The sequence below is a fragment of the Aptenodytes patagonicus genome, chromosome 10 (genome assembly GCF_965638725.1).
Source record: "Aptenodytes patagonicus chromosome 10, bAptPat1.pri.cur, whole genome shotgun sequence".
NCBI lineage: Eukaryota > Metazoa > Chordata > Aves > Sphenisciformes > Spheniscidae > Aptenodytes > Aptenodytes patagonicus.
Window position 1 is genome coordinate 21387060 of NC_134958.1, and position 14473 is coordinate 21401532.

The following is a 14473-nucleotide window of genomic DNA, read 5'->3' on the forward strand; positions in this document are numbered from 1 at the left end:
CGCTGCGTGTATTTCGCACGGGCGACGCCCAGGGCTGGGTGTACCCCGAGGGCCCCGGCGAGCCCCCCCGCGCCCTCTGCCCCGCCGCCTCCGAGGGGCGCGGGGCCCACCCTCCGCGCAGGCGGCGTCCCCGAGCCCCCCGCCGCCGCTCGGCCCGCCCTCCGCAGCCCCTTTCCCCGCCCCTCGCCGCGGGTCCCCTCCTCGGCGGGCGAGATGGGGCGGCGGGTGCTGCTGCTGGCGCTGGGCCTGGCCCTGGCCCTGGCGGCGCTGGGCGCGGCGCACGGACAGCACCGCGCCGACTACGACCGGGAGGCGCTGCTCGGCGGACAGGTGGGCGGCGGCACCCCCCGGCCCGCGGTGGCGGGGGAACGTGGGGGCGGGCGGGAGCGGGCCGACCGCGCCGCTTCCCGCCGGCGAGGCCGCGGCGTGGGCGCTTTCCCCCGCGGCGGGCGTCCGGGGGCGGCGGGTTGACGCGCGGTTCCCTCTGCCGCAGGAGGAGGCGGAGGAGTACGCGCGGCTCAGCCCGGAAGAGCAGCAGCGGCGGCTGAGGGCCATTGTGAAGAAGATCGACTCGGACGCGGACGGCCTCCTCACCAAGGGTAACGGCGGGCGGCGCCCGGCAGCGCGCTGGCCCGGGGGCCGCGGGGGTTGCGTGCCCCGGAGCCGAGTTGGTGGCGCGCGTGGGGACTGGGCTTCGTCCGCGTCCCGGGTCTGGCCCAGTGCCCTCAGAGAAGGACGCTCTCCCCCGTGACACAGCCGATGGCTCTTACGCAGTGGAGGATCTCCATGAAAAACGTAACGACCCTCTTGCACAGTGCGTCAGAAATGCCAAAAGACTTTGTTATACAGAGGATACCTCAGTCCCTAAGATTTCTGTTTTACATGATGAAAGAAGTGAGGGCCATCAAGAGCACACAGGAGTGAGTTAACATGGGTAGGAGAGCAATGCTCACTTGCAGACACCAGCTTTGCACTTTACCTGCTCCTTGCACGTCTGAAGCCACTTTGAATCAAGTGGATTTCTGTGCTTGAAATCCTGTTTGTGCAACTCGGAGAGCAAGTTTAAGAGGCAAAGAAAGTACGCTGCAGCCATAACACTATATATATGCGCTTCAGTGCCTGGTGACACCAAGTGACACTGAGGGATCGTATACTCATTTCATCACAGTGTAGTATCAAATGTCTCTTCCCAGACAGGTTTTTATCAGTCAAACTTGTGAAGTCCACAGTAAACTCAGGCACTTCCTTTCAGTACATCATCATGACACTTTCTTAATTTCATTTTTAAACTCATTATGAAAATGTATTTTTGTTGTTTTGCTGTGATTTTGACAAAAAATCAAAAGTCTGGCACGTACACACACACAGAGCAAGCAGAATCCTTGTTCAAACACCAGAACAGTGATATTTCATTAACATGGTATTAAACATGAAGAAAGCTTTCTAGGTGAGAGGATAAAATGTGGTTTTAAAGACAAGATCAACTATATCTCTTGAATGTCTTTACATGCTGAAACTAATCAACTGCACACTTACTTCAGTGTTCCTGCAGCTAGTTGCGTAGAGGTGAGATAGTATATAACTTCGGTGGGATTGCTAATCCCTGTAATAAACAACAGGCAGTTCACAACGTGAAGGCTATTAAGGGAAGAGGTCTATTTTAAAGTGTAGAAATTCCACCCATACTCCATCCTCATGGTATGTATTGCATCTGGTTCTCAGCCTAATGGAAACTTGCCTTCTCCTCACGTCCCAAAAGAAAACTCACAGTGGAACGTGTTTTTACACTGAGAAACTTACTGTATCGAAGCTCTTCCAGCTCAGTTATTTCTCAGTGTGTTGCAAAACCCTCTTTGGAGAACTTCTTCCTTATTAGTGGCGCCTCTGTTTGGAGGCTAACAGTGAGAGAAGATGTGATATATTAATATTGCTTCTCTAATGTCGGAGCATTAAGTATTTCTGATTAATGGCACCGGACATTATGTGTTCAGATGGCTGTGCCTCATGCCTTAAATACTGGGAAATAAACCATGCTATAAATTATATGTTACCCATCTTTAAGAAATCGTGTTGCAGTTTCTTGTAAGGCAGTGCTGGTTTTGTGCACAAGCCTCGGTGGTTACAAAACGTGGCATGCATGCCTCCACATGTTCAATCAATTCACACAATCTATTATGAAGTTGGTTCCTTTGGTAATACAAATTCAGTATTCAAAATACATTTTTAAAAATCTCTTACTGCTTTTCACCGATATTTAAATAAACCTAGTAAAGTTGTATTGACACTTCTGCCAAGAAGGATAGAATAAGACACTTCCGTATTTAGAAAATGCTGTAAGATTTTTCTACACCAAAGCAGTAATTTCTGTAGGAGTTTTTTGTTAGTCATTATGACTCTTCAGAGCAGGATTTCAGTTGAGTTGATTTAGCTATATAATTTTGCAATGCAGAGGAAGTTGTCTTCCACTTCCAGGCATCTGAAAATAACTGGATGGTACCGAGAGAATATGTTCTTCCAATCTTCTTTAAATGAAGTAACTTTAATGTATTTGTGTGAATTCATCTGTATATTAAGCTTTATTTCTTTTAGCCACGTTTCTATAAAAACAAGTAGCTTAAAAGCATTTCCAAAATATATAAGGCTTGATTTCAGTCCCAAGTAAAGGGAAAACATCTGTTAATATTTTACTTTAGGTAATTAAGGCAATGGCAGTGAATTTGGTTCTATTTCGGTTTGTGGGTTTTTCAAAAGAAACCCAAAACTGATGGGAACAATGTATTTTTGGGTACAAAGTTATGTTTAGAGTTGTCTGTCTAAACCATATTCAGCATCATTTTCATAAAGCTCTGAAGAAAAAAAAAAAGGTGAAAGGATGCTACAGTGTTGGCTGGCTTCAGATTTGAAAAGGCATGGCCAGATAATCATTTCAAGCTGACGTAAATATGTCAGCAGGCACCAACAGGGGCAGGCTTCTGGCTTCCATTGTTCAGGTCCCAGTGAGCTAAATAAGGGTACTTTCTCAGCTGAAAACTAAGAATCTTCCTTCTTACGGCATAAGTTTTTAGTGATCCAGTTCACTATGCAGCTGTGTCAACACTACCTGTAATCATTTTTTCCTACCGCTTCCCATGAGTATCAGAGAGGGATGCATCACACTTCTTCTGGCAGCACCAATATAAGCCAGATTACAGTAACCGTGTAACTCTAGCCTAAGGGTATCAATGGGGAAATGGTACTACAAAAGCAAAACTGAAGGCTGTGGCTGCGATCTGTTCTCTCATTCAGTTAACTTGAAAAAAGCCAGAGCATGGAGGAAACAGATTGTTTCGCTTTAACTAGCCTCTTGCCTATATGCTTACATCTGAATTGCAGAGTATATTCCAGACTGGATAGACCTGTGTTGTCTTTACAGTTTTTATAGTGCAGATGATTCTGATTTTTTTATTTTATTATTTTTCAATGATTTTCACAGATGAGCTGAGTTCCTGGATACAGCAGTCTTTTAAACATTATGTTACGCAAGAAGCTAAGCAACACTTCAACGACTATGACAAAGATGGTGATGGATTAGTGTCTTGGAAGGAGTATAATATGCAAATGTATGATCGTGTAATTGATTTTGATGAGAACACTGTCCTGGAGGATCAAGAAGAAGAATCATTTCGACAGGTAAAATGTTTCAGCACCAGTTTCTGTAAGCTGTTGGCAAAAGGCAGCAATGTTTGTTTATTGTGACGTAACAAGATGGGTAGAGAAACCGTAGCAGCTGGCACGTTTTAACACTTTCATCTGAGATAGGGGAGTAATTAAAGGAAAGTAAGGGAGTATTAAAGCTGCTACTGACAAAACAAAGACAGACTGAAATCGTACCTCCTGAGTATTTTTTGCTGGCTGAGAGGACTATAAGTCTATTGACAGTCTTATCACAGAGCACAGTCTCCAGCCGTCGTCTTCAAACAAGATGGCAATCTGTTAGATTAGGTCTGTAGCCTAACCAGTGTCCTGCCTTCAGTGGGGGCCAGTACCACTGGTGTTGGAGGTAGAGGAAACCTTTGTACTTTTTAACCTGCTTTATTGCACTGTTCTATCCACTTTTTCAGTTATTTCTCAAGTACCCAGTGTGGAGTATCAATATTGCCTGCTTTAATATTTTCTGTCCATTAGAGACCCACAGAGAAAGCAATAGCGATTCAGACATTTTTAGCAATCGAAATGCAACTCTGAGAGCTAAAACTGGATGTATAAACAATAGAAGTTATGGATTAATCTCATATATGAAAACAAATATTTAAGAGTGGAAAGGAAAGAGGCAAGAGAGGCAGGGAGGGAAGGTTCACCGAGAATCACCACATAGCAAAACTTGTTTCCTTTCAAGTTACACATTTATAAGTACATGTAAATATTTCTCAAAATGAGAATAAGTGAGTTTTTAGACTATTCTGGCCTGAGTTGTTTTGGTTTTTTTTTCTGTGAGGATTGCTTTGGCTGCTTTTAGTAAAGTAGTAGTAGATAATATAGGATGTCGGCAGAAGTGAAGCTAAATTAGGCAATGGGCAGGGGATTTTACACACGGAAGAAACAAACTGTAAAGCTTTGGAGGTCACTTAAGTGAATAATTACATAGCTTTTAAATAAAACAAGACTTTAAATGGAACTACCAGTCAAAATATTGATCCCATGTTTGAGATACTGCCATCATAGATATATATGCTGAGCTAGAACTCCTACTCACTTATTTATGCTATACTTTGTTTGACTGCTTGCTAGGTTTTCCTGCTTGCTGACTTCTTCAACATGTATTGTAAAGAGCAAAATTAGCAGCATTGTGCAAGTGTCACATGTCAGCCATCTTCAGCATTCTCCTTACTTTTGGAAATCAGTGATCCTGCTCTAATCAAAATGGAAGAGTTAGACTGTGGTATTGATTTAGAATTGACGTCAAGTAGGCATATGAATTTACCAGAAGGTGGCAGCCTTGTTCATCACTTCTCAAAAAAACCCTGAAAAATAGACTTTTTCCCTCAATAGTTCAAGTTTATGTTGCAGTCTAGTACTTTCTGTGGTCAGTCCTTCTGAATTGCCTTCCTATTTAAACTCTCAGCTGAGGTCAGCTTTTCTTTAAGAGTACGTTTAATTATTTTGCAGAATAGTTAAGATCTTATAATTACACTTTATTTGTTACATGTTATGCTCCGTATTAATCAGGTTAGCCTAATTTAGAGAGAAGTGTCAATACATAGCACATAAACTAAGAAGTACAATTTCAAATGGTTAGTTTTAAAGTATTTGTGATCTCTGGTTTGCTGGCCACTCCCTTATCCAGATCAGAGTCACACTGATAGCACAACACACTTAATCATGGGATTCCAGAATTTTTATAGCTCACATCACATGCAGTTTGAGTAGAGATCAGTTATCAATGGTGTGGTCTTTATTTTGTCTAAAGAGACTGTACAAAATGAAACAAGAAAAAAATACAAAAATTTTTGCACATTTGGAATACAGAAACAGGAAGTGCAAGACATTCAGAAATAAGAACTTGCCTACTTATTCTGGATATTATTTATTTTTAAAAGGCATGCTAATATTTATACTTAAAACAGGTTAGAGAAGTGACTTTGCTTTGAAATATGTTCAGATGTAATGGACAACAGTCTTGTATTAAAGGAATCTGTCTAATCCTTCAGCACTTAAAATGGCTTCAGAAAAGACATTTTACATATATGATATTTCAAGACCTTCTTCGAACTACAGACAGCCCTTGATTACAGACAGCCCTTGATATAAATAAGATACAGATCCAGAAGCTTAAATGTCCTTAAAATGTAAATTTTGGAATTTGCGATGGCTACCATTAATTATAATCCTTGTACTCCACTAGGTTAGTTTGGGAATTGGTGACTTTTAGAAGAGGAAGCATGTATAAAGACAAGAATTCTTGGTCTGTTCATTATCTCCCTTTCGTGTTTTTGAAGCCTTGGCTAAGAGTGTGTTTTAAATGTCTCCTTAAATTGAAACAAAGGAAGTTTTTATGCGATTCTTAGAATAAAACTACCTCAATTAAAAGTGCTGTTCTTGTTGCTTTGGATGAGCTCTTTTTAGTGAAAATACAACATCAGTATAATATGAGTCGGTAATGTGAAACCATTAATATTCTAATGAGCTTACAGCCAGCTACTATAATGTTGTTTTTCCTTTTCATTAAGTGCTCTAACTAAATCTATTTTCTAAGCTTCATTTAAAGGAGAAAAAGCGTTTTGAAAAAGCTAATAGAGATGATGTTCCTCATCTAAATGTGGATGAATTTGTTGCTTTTGAACATCCTGAAGAAGTGGAATATATGACGGTAAGATTTAGGAGGGTATCTTTATCGGCCTGTATGTATAGGTGCAACATCTTTTTAATGCATGTGCTTAGCCCCAGTACTACAGGAACTGTGCGTTTGAGCACTTACGTGTACTGCTTTTACAGACCAAATTAAAAATCAGATAACGTGTTGTGGATCCAGTGCTGGAGTTCAGGAGCTGGAGCAGTAGTTCAGTGCTTTGCTTTCAAATCTGTTTCGAGAACTATTACTGCACAACTGTCCCAAACTTTTCGGATTGGACTGACGTAGCTCTCTCTAAACTCCGTTAGGCTGGAAATATATCAGTGAGATTTTTGCTTGAGGAAGTCTCATGCCTAGTTCAGAGTTCAATTCTAGTTAGGGAGACTTACAGGAAAGATTTCTTTGCAAAGGAAAAGGTCAAGTGTCGGTTACTCTCACTTTGCTTAAAGTGACACAATAGTCACTTTTCTGGCCAAAAAAGAGCATTCAAGCCCGTCTGAAGCTTTAATATTGACTGTACTATTGGGGGTTGATTATTTCAGCCAGGAGCACTTCATCCTTGGTCATCTGTTTCATCACTGCTGTGACTGTCGGTGTCATTCCAGCTCCGTACCGACAGTTGACCCCAGTTAAAAGTACATTGGTGCTTTTCTGCAATAGAGCCTTCAGTTTTGGCTGTCTGATGCTGCAGAGCCAACTGCCAGGAGGAGTGCCATGCAAACAGAGCCTCTGTTTGTGTTGATGTAACTGTTGATTATGGACAAACAAGAAAAGACAGAACTACAAGAACAGGCACGCTGGCTTCACAGGACCAAAAATACCAACCAGTTTTCCTAACAATTTCATAAAGTTGCAAAAAGGCAAATTAGAGAATACATCACGTAAAAAAAGAAAAGTGAAATGAGATGATACAGCTTTGTACAAATTCATGTTTCTCAGCTACTTGTGTAGTTTTGAGTTATGATGAAGGATTCACCTTTCAGATTTGGTTTCCATAAAACCTGACATCTAAACTCTTAAGAACAGATCTGTTTTGTTGCACAGGAACCAATTACTGCACTAGTCTGCGTAAAACAGAAAAGCACGTTTGAAATGAGCAAGTCTTTACTTTAAGGAATACCTTACTGCTCTAAAATGATTTATTGCTGTTTCTCTTGATTACAAGATGCTAATTTTTCACAAATTGATACTTTGCTTTTTGTATGTATGCAAAAGGACTTTGTCATTCAGGAGGCTTTAGAAGAACATGATAAAGATGGTGATGGATTTGTTAGCCTGGAAGAATTCCTTGGTGACTACAGAAGAGACCCAAGTAAGGAAAAAGGGCAGGGGCATGAAAGAAGGAACTGAACAAAAGCTTTTGGAATGGGGTGAATTTTATGCACCTTTATTTTCAGCTTTTTATACCTCCACCTACAGGTTCTGAGTAACGTTATCCTGTCTTTTAGAATAATTCAGTTTCCTGCTACTGGGCATAGTAGGTCATTATTTCAGTCTGCCCTGTATGTGTTTGGCAGTAGTTTGTGTATAGCCCATTCCAGTGTTTCCTTGCAAGTTACTTCTTGTTTTCCTAAAGACTGAAGCATATTCCTCATCGCTAGGTATGCAGCTGAAATAAGATGCAGTTTTGCTAACTGAATACATCTGCGAAACCAGCCAGCATGAATGTAAGGTTAAACTTTCTTGGTCTTTATCAGCTGAAGAAGGCAGCTGTCAGCCTTGCTTCAGAAGGATTGAAGCTGTGTGTGTTTTAAGAGAGGTGGAGGGGAAGCGTAAGGAGTCCGTTCATTGTACCGGATAACAAAAGCCTACCTGCTTTCACTTTTTGGTTTTTTTCCACTCTTGCCCTTCCTTAAACTTGCTCTGTTCCTTCTTTAACAAGAAAAAGGACGCTCACCTGGTGTTTATCAATACTTTTCTCTAGCTGTGTTGCTAACAGATAAATACTTTATATGCTGTATTTGATTTGCTACAAGATAGTGCAAATAACTCCTCCAGTTCCAAAAAGACCAGTAGCTTGAGGCATGTCGAAAGTCTGCTTGGTCTTAAGGAGTGCTAATTCTTAAGTGTGGACTAGCATCCTAGCTGCGGAAAATGTTTAAGCTACATGAGGATACGGAGAAATAGGGGAATAGTCAGTTTTTCTTCACTCCAATCAACCACCTGGAATTTCACCTTTTATTACCATCTTTGTTTGCCAGAGCCAGTAAAAACAATATATCTCTCATGCAACTACAGGGTTCTTTATCTTTTTCCTGCTCTGACTTTAAAAAAGCTTTTCCAAGCCAGTCTATCTGAAGTCGTTACAAAGGAGTGAAATTGTTGCTAGGGTCCTTGCAGTAATAGAGAGGATAACAGCTTTGTCATTAAAACTTTTTAGCCAGAATTCAGAATCGGCTATAATTGTAGAAACTACTTCAACTTTTCTCCAAATGGCCATCTCTCCTGCAGACAGTGTTCCTGCGGCACACTTTAAAATGACTAATAAACCACATGGTGGGTCTGGTTTCATAATTGTCTTGTGATTTTGGGCAACAGTGTATGGTGAACTGTGACATTAAGGGATAATCTACTTGTAAACTAGATGTTAGAAAGGAAGGAGAGAGACTTCACTCTTTTTCTTCTTTTATAATAGAAACCTAATTATTTTTAAACTGTTATTTATCTGCTTGAGATGTCAACTACTTTTGACTTCCATAAGTTTTAGGAAGTCAAATTACCTGTTCATGCTTGTCTGCAATGTTTATCAGTGGTGAAAGATCAGTTCGACGAATTGCTTCTAAATTTCTTGAAGAGTTAGAGACAAGTGTAAGATTGCTGGCTAGGTTGCAGGATGTAATACCGGTGCATAGGGTAAGTATAAATCAAGTATACAAATAAATAAAAACAGTAAATGGAATTGCTTTGGATATATTCCAGGTATTTTAGAAAAAAAAAAAAATTAGACAGTAAACTAATTTGAAAGCCTGTGGTATTGGCCTGAGTCTGTTGAGTCTGCACTAATCAAGAGCTTTGCCTTCTCCGTTATCTGTCACAGATGAACCTCCCTTGGATGTTAAAGCAGGGGAACAGACGGTAGAATGTTATTAAAAACTTCGGATGGCCTTATAATGTCATAATCCCATGTACTGCAAAACACTAGTTATCTACCTACTTTTTGGGACACTTGTTGATTTAAAGCTTTTCCCTACTTTCCTCTGTCCGTTAAGTGCCGAGATGACCAATGTCTGAGGCCTTTAGTATTGCTCATATTGCTGTCATGTGATACTCTCAACATGGTATCTGCAACACGATTGCTATACGTTAATGGGAGAGAGTGATCTTAACTCAGTCAAGGTGAATACTGCAAATGTAAGAGATCTCTGTCATCCACTTCAAGTTCTTCCTACTGATATGTCAGCTGTCCCAGTAAGTAGGAAACCATCTACTTGGCAAAACATTCAGTATACAGTATGGTTTCTCCACTAGCAATTTGGGTAATCGTGGATGTATTAAAATAAACAGTTCAGTTGATGGTAACCCTTGACTTTAATGTCCACTTAGTTAAACTGTAAGTTTACAATCTTAATATTACCTTAGCTTTAAATTCTGTTTTAATCTATACAAGTGGGTTTTTTTTCATATGTAGACAGATGCATTTATTTAATCTATTGGGACTGGTCTGTAAGGCTTGTCTTTGTTCAGTGAAATCACTTTTTTGTGTTATGTTTTATGAGATTAAGTGAATTTGCTTAGGAGAAAAGGTGAAAACATCTGCTTTAAGGTAAGGAGTGGCTTTAAACTTGACAAATGTGTCTTACTAGCTGCAAGGGAAGATCCAGAATGGATACTTGTTGAGAAGGATCGGTTTGTGAATGACTATGACAAGGATAACGACGGAAAACTCAACCCTCAAGAGCTGTTGTCTTGGATAGTACCTAATAATCAGGGTATTGCACAAGAGGAGGTATGTGTTTTGACTGCTGTTTAGATTTTCATTAATGCAGTAGAATTCTGAAGGTATCACAACAAAATGACAGATACATTCAGATTTACCATGTCTTAGTAGTTGAAAAAGAATGCTTAGTAGGTCTTTGCATGTATTTTTAACCTTTTTTTCAGTTTGACAAAGAATGCAGGTCCTTTAACTGCATTAGGCAAATTTGAAGTTCCTATTAATTGTATGAATGCTTGTAAATTAACAAAGCGCTTTTCTACATGTTTAAATAGCTTATCTGGTTTGACTTAAAGGTACGGTATTTTAATCAGTTATTTTTTAGTTATTGTAGGGAAATCTAATGAGATATACTACTAAAAGAAGTTGTTACGTACCGACAGCATAATTTTGAAAACAGAAATTGATCGTGATTCTTCTAACTGGATAAGACACCATAATTTGTAGAACTAAAAACTTGTCTTTTCCTAAGTACAAGAAAATGGAAGTATTCTATGATTCAAGATGCTGTAATGCAAACTTTGATGATGATAATTAAAATGGTTTAATCAGGGGTAGAACGCCATAATAGGTTTAAGTGGATTCTCGTTTTAGCTGTCTTAGTTTATTTTTTTGTAGCAGGCAGTAGAAGCACCGAGTGTTCTGGAACAACCTATTTTAGTAAGCAGACTTTGCAGTCGCTGACTGCAGTAGAGAGGATTTCTGCCTTTCTGCTAGTAACTTTTTATCTTAATTCGTCCAAATCTTTTTCCTTTGCACTGGAGGATTTTGGTGTTCAGAATGGCAGGAACAACAGGTGTTCCCATGCCTCTGCAATTCCTGGTGGAGACAGGAGACGCTTTGTGTCAAACAGCATAGCCCATCTGCTGTGTTGGACCATCTCATTACTGAGGTCCTGCCTCTTCCTTTTTCAGCTCTGTTGGTGACAGAAAAAGCAACGTGGTTGGGACGCAGCACTGGGTGCTAACGTATCTAACCTTGTAAGAAGCCAAGCTGTTAAATTGCTCTAGTAGTATTTTTGTAAATGTGGGTTTGTAAGCCTTTGCGCAAACTTTTTTTAACATCTGACTCTTGAGGGTGGTTGGTTCTTATTTCACAGAAAGAATGCTGTTCTAACTGACATGAATTCTGTGTGGTGTCGAGTCTATTCATATCCGTGTTGGTTTGCTTGGTTGCGTTTTTTTTAGCAGTTCTTCACTATTCATTCAAATTTTAGCTTACAGCAAGGCCATGCTGTAGTAATAGCTCAGTTCTGCAAGAAATCGGTTTTTTACTTGTTTCTCTGATGTGCTATTTTTTTCTTCAGTTAATATAAGGGCTTAGCAAAGTAATTAATCCTAAAGGGATTGACTTAAGTCATAAACTGCTGTTTGAAAGCTGAATATTGCAGCTTCATTTTGGCATTGCAAAATGACTTGAGAAACCTGGTAGCTAAATAACATAAAAATAGAAAAATTACTATACATTCCATTTCCAGGAATTGATATGTGTTTACCAAGATGTTTGTCTTAATAATCTTGTAGCTTTTGCCATGCAGAGTGCTTTTAAAATCTGCTTGGCTGACATTAGTCCCTGTTATTTTCTTCAGTCCTTTTTGGTGATGTAGTCAGCTTAAATGTAAGTAATATTTAACTTTAAAAAAAAAAAGTCACTAAGCAGTTATATTGAGCCAAACCAATCAGAAAACGTAGGAACAGAAGGATTCTCTAAATCATTGTATTTGTAGATGTTTAGCAAATAAAAAACACGTACTACTAGGACTCCTCTGTTTCTCAGAAATAATAGGTGCAATAGAGCTGCTGTACTAGCTTTTTAACTTTGAGCTATGTAATGCTTGTGAATAAGCTACAACTAAAATATTCTGCCACTTTTTTTGTTTTACTGCTGAACTTCCCTCCTTTTACAATATATAAATAAGCAAAAATCTGAGAATTGTTTTAACTTGCAGTTTCATTTGACATCATCATGATTTAGTATTTAAAAGTTTTTTCGGAAAAGCAAGCTTTTGCTTTCAGGAAATGAGCGAGAACATGAATTGCTACCCAAAGTTGAAGTTCTTACGCATAGATGGCTTATCTCATCCACTGTTGGAGGTAGAAAACCCTTTTTCATGGTGTACATCAAATACTTTCCAGTTACATTTTAATAATGAATTATAGCCATGGAGCATTTTTTGCAAATCATAAATAGATACAGAATATCCAGCTGCAAATCTCTATCCCTACTTCCTTTTTTTTTTTTTAATATGCATGTATGATGGAAAAGTGAGTCTCCACAGGTTCAGGAAATAAAAAATGGCTTAGCGCAGTAGACACCTCCAGAGTTGAAAGCAAGAGTGCCTACAGCTTAACCTGAGAGCTGTAAACGATGCTTCTCTTGTCAGAGACAGGGTAAATACGTGACTGAGAGATAACGGGTGCACATTTCTGCAAGAGGATGCTCAACTTGAAGACTGCATTGGCTCAAACCCTAGTTGAGGTCCCACACATCAAGAACTTGCTATTGTAGCTGTCATTCAGTGGCTGAATGTCCAGAGGGGCCCTCTGCAAACACAGGGTCTCTAGCTGACATGCTAAGCTTGCATTTTCTGCAGCTCATACACTAAAGATGCGTACTGCACTCGCCCGTGGATTTCAAGGACTACGGGTGCTCCCAGGAATACGATTAATCTTTGCTGGTTTAATACTGTCTTCCACCCTCAAAGTAAAGCTATGGGTTTGACATTGATTTGTTGCTTTAGAATTGATAGTGAGGGTAGAGATCTGATACTATGATTTTGCCACTAAATAAAAGAGGCAAAGGGAAACAAACCAAGGAAAGAAAGGCTCTGTTCTGAATGTAAAATCTTGTCTAGCTTGTTACAAATAACGGTGTCGTGGCAGGACTTTGACAAAGCCATTCCAAAAGCATTATTTATAAATGCTCGTATCTATTAACTGTGCACATGGTGTTCCATTTATTTTAAAGGCTCTTCACCTTATTGAAGAAATGGATTTGAATGATGATAAAAAGCTTTCTGAAGCAGAAATTCTTAAGAACCAGGATTTATTTCTTAACAGTGAAGCAACGGATTATGGTAGGCAGCTTCACGACGAACGTTTCTACCATGAAGAACTTTAGGTTATTTATTTTGTAATCTGTTTTTCTTCCCTTTCTTTCATTTGGAGCTTTTGTTAAAAGCACCCATCAGCTATGTTGCAAGTTTTATGCTGTAATTACAGTACACTAATGTTTGTGTAAATAATCTGCATTCAAAATTTAATTGCCCTCCTGCCGAGTTCCTTGGGCCTCTTCTAGCCTTCAAAATTAATCTTAAATACTTACTTCCAAAATTATATAACGTTGGGAAATAAATTACTTCAGGGGTAGTGCTGTATTGTGAAGAGTTGTTCTGTTGTACTTGAAGAAAATGGAGAATCTAAATGATTCTGAAAGAATGCAAAACATAGCAACTGAGAGACTACTATTTTTTCTAATCAGTTTAATTAGGGTGGGGAGTGGGGAAGATGGGGGGTTGTTTAGAGCAAGTATTAACTGTGTTTTATTTAATACGTTTGGAGAAACACTTAGATTAATGCCTCAATTGTTTAAGAGGTTTCTACTTAATTTTAAATGGTTTCTAAACTGTGTTTTATTGTATCATAAAACTTGCTATTTTTACATCTACAGACAATAATTGTTTTTAATGTACAATTCTACAGCATTAGCAATACAATGGTATTTTACAGTGTTAAGACCCTCTTCATTTGTTGGATTAAAACTTAAAATATTCTGTCTTTCTGTGTTTTGTCCATTTATGACTTACTGTGGGTCACCCGCAGCAACTCCTTGCCAAGTGCACAATGTACGTCATGTACAATGGCAACATGCTTAGCTTTTAGAAACCAAAGACACATCGTCTCCTCTAGACGCTAAAGAAGATTCAAAACAAGCAAAGCGTGCATTTAACATTTTCTGGACAAGTTTGCAAAAGCAATTGTGGATTTTGTTTTTTTTTAATTGGGGATATAGGGAACTCTAAAGCATCAAGGCATTACATAATATTTCTAGTAATAACCTCTAAAAGTTAACTTTGGTTGCAAGCTCCACAATTACCATTCATAAAAGTAACTACTGTCCCGTTATGTGATTATTTGAAATAGTCTGAAAGGTTAATGGCACGACAGATTCGATTTGGGAAAGTACATATATATTCGCTTTTTATCTCCTAG

At 39.3% G+C, this 14473-nt stretch overlaps 1 protein-coding gene across 1 annotated transcript; it reads left to right on the top strand.

The window, feature by feature from the left end:
* Positions 1 to 213: 213 nt before the first annotated feature.
* Positions 214 to 14038, top strand: RCN2 (reticulocalbin 2). Its single transcript, XM_076348459.1, has 7 exons — positions 214 to 330; positions 494 to 599; positions 3473 to 3669; positions 6233 to 6346; positions 7544 to 7640; positions 10132 to 10274; positions 13230 to 14038. Exons 1-7 carry the CDS (start codon positions 214 to 216, stop codon positions 13380 to 13382), a joined length of 927 nt encoding a protein of 308 aa, XP_076204574.1. The 3' UTR covers positions 13383 to 14038.
* Positions 14039 to 14473: the final 435 nt, after the last annotated feature.

What these genes read in the sequence shown, in the direction of transcription:
- RCN2 (XM_076348459.1), top strand. Translation starts at nt 214, where the DNA reads ATGGGGCGGCGGGTGCTGCTGCTGGCGCTGGGCCTGGCCCTGGCCCTG. An exon ending in AAGAAGAATCATTTCGACAG is followed by an intron (nt 3,670 to 6,232) that starts GTAAAATGTTTC and finishes CTATTTTCTAAG; the next exon opens with CTTCATTTAAAGGAGAAAAA. An exon ending in TGACTACAGAAGAGACCCAA is followed by an intron (nt 7,641 to 10,131) that starts GTAAGGAAAAAG and finishes GTGTCTTACTAG; the next exon opens with CTGCAAGGGAAGATCCAGAA.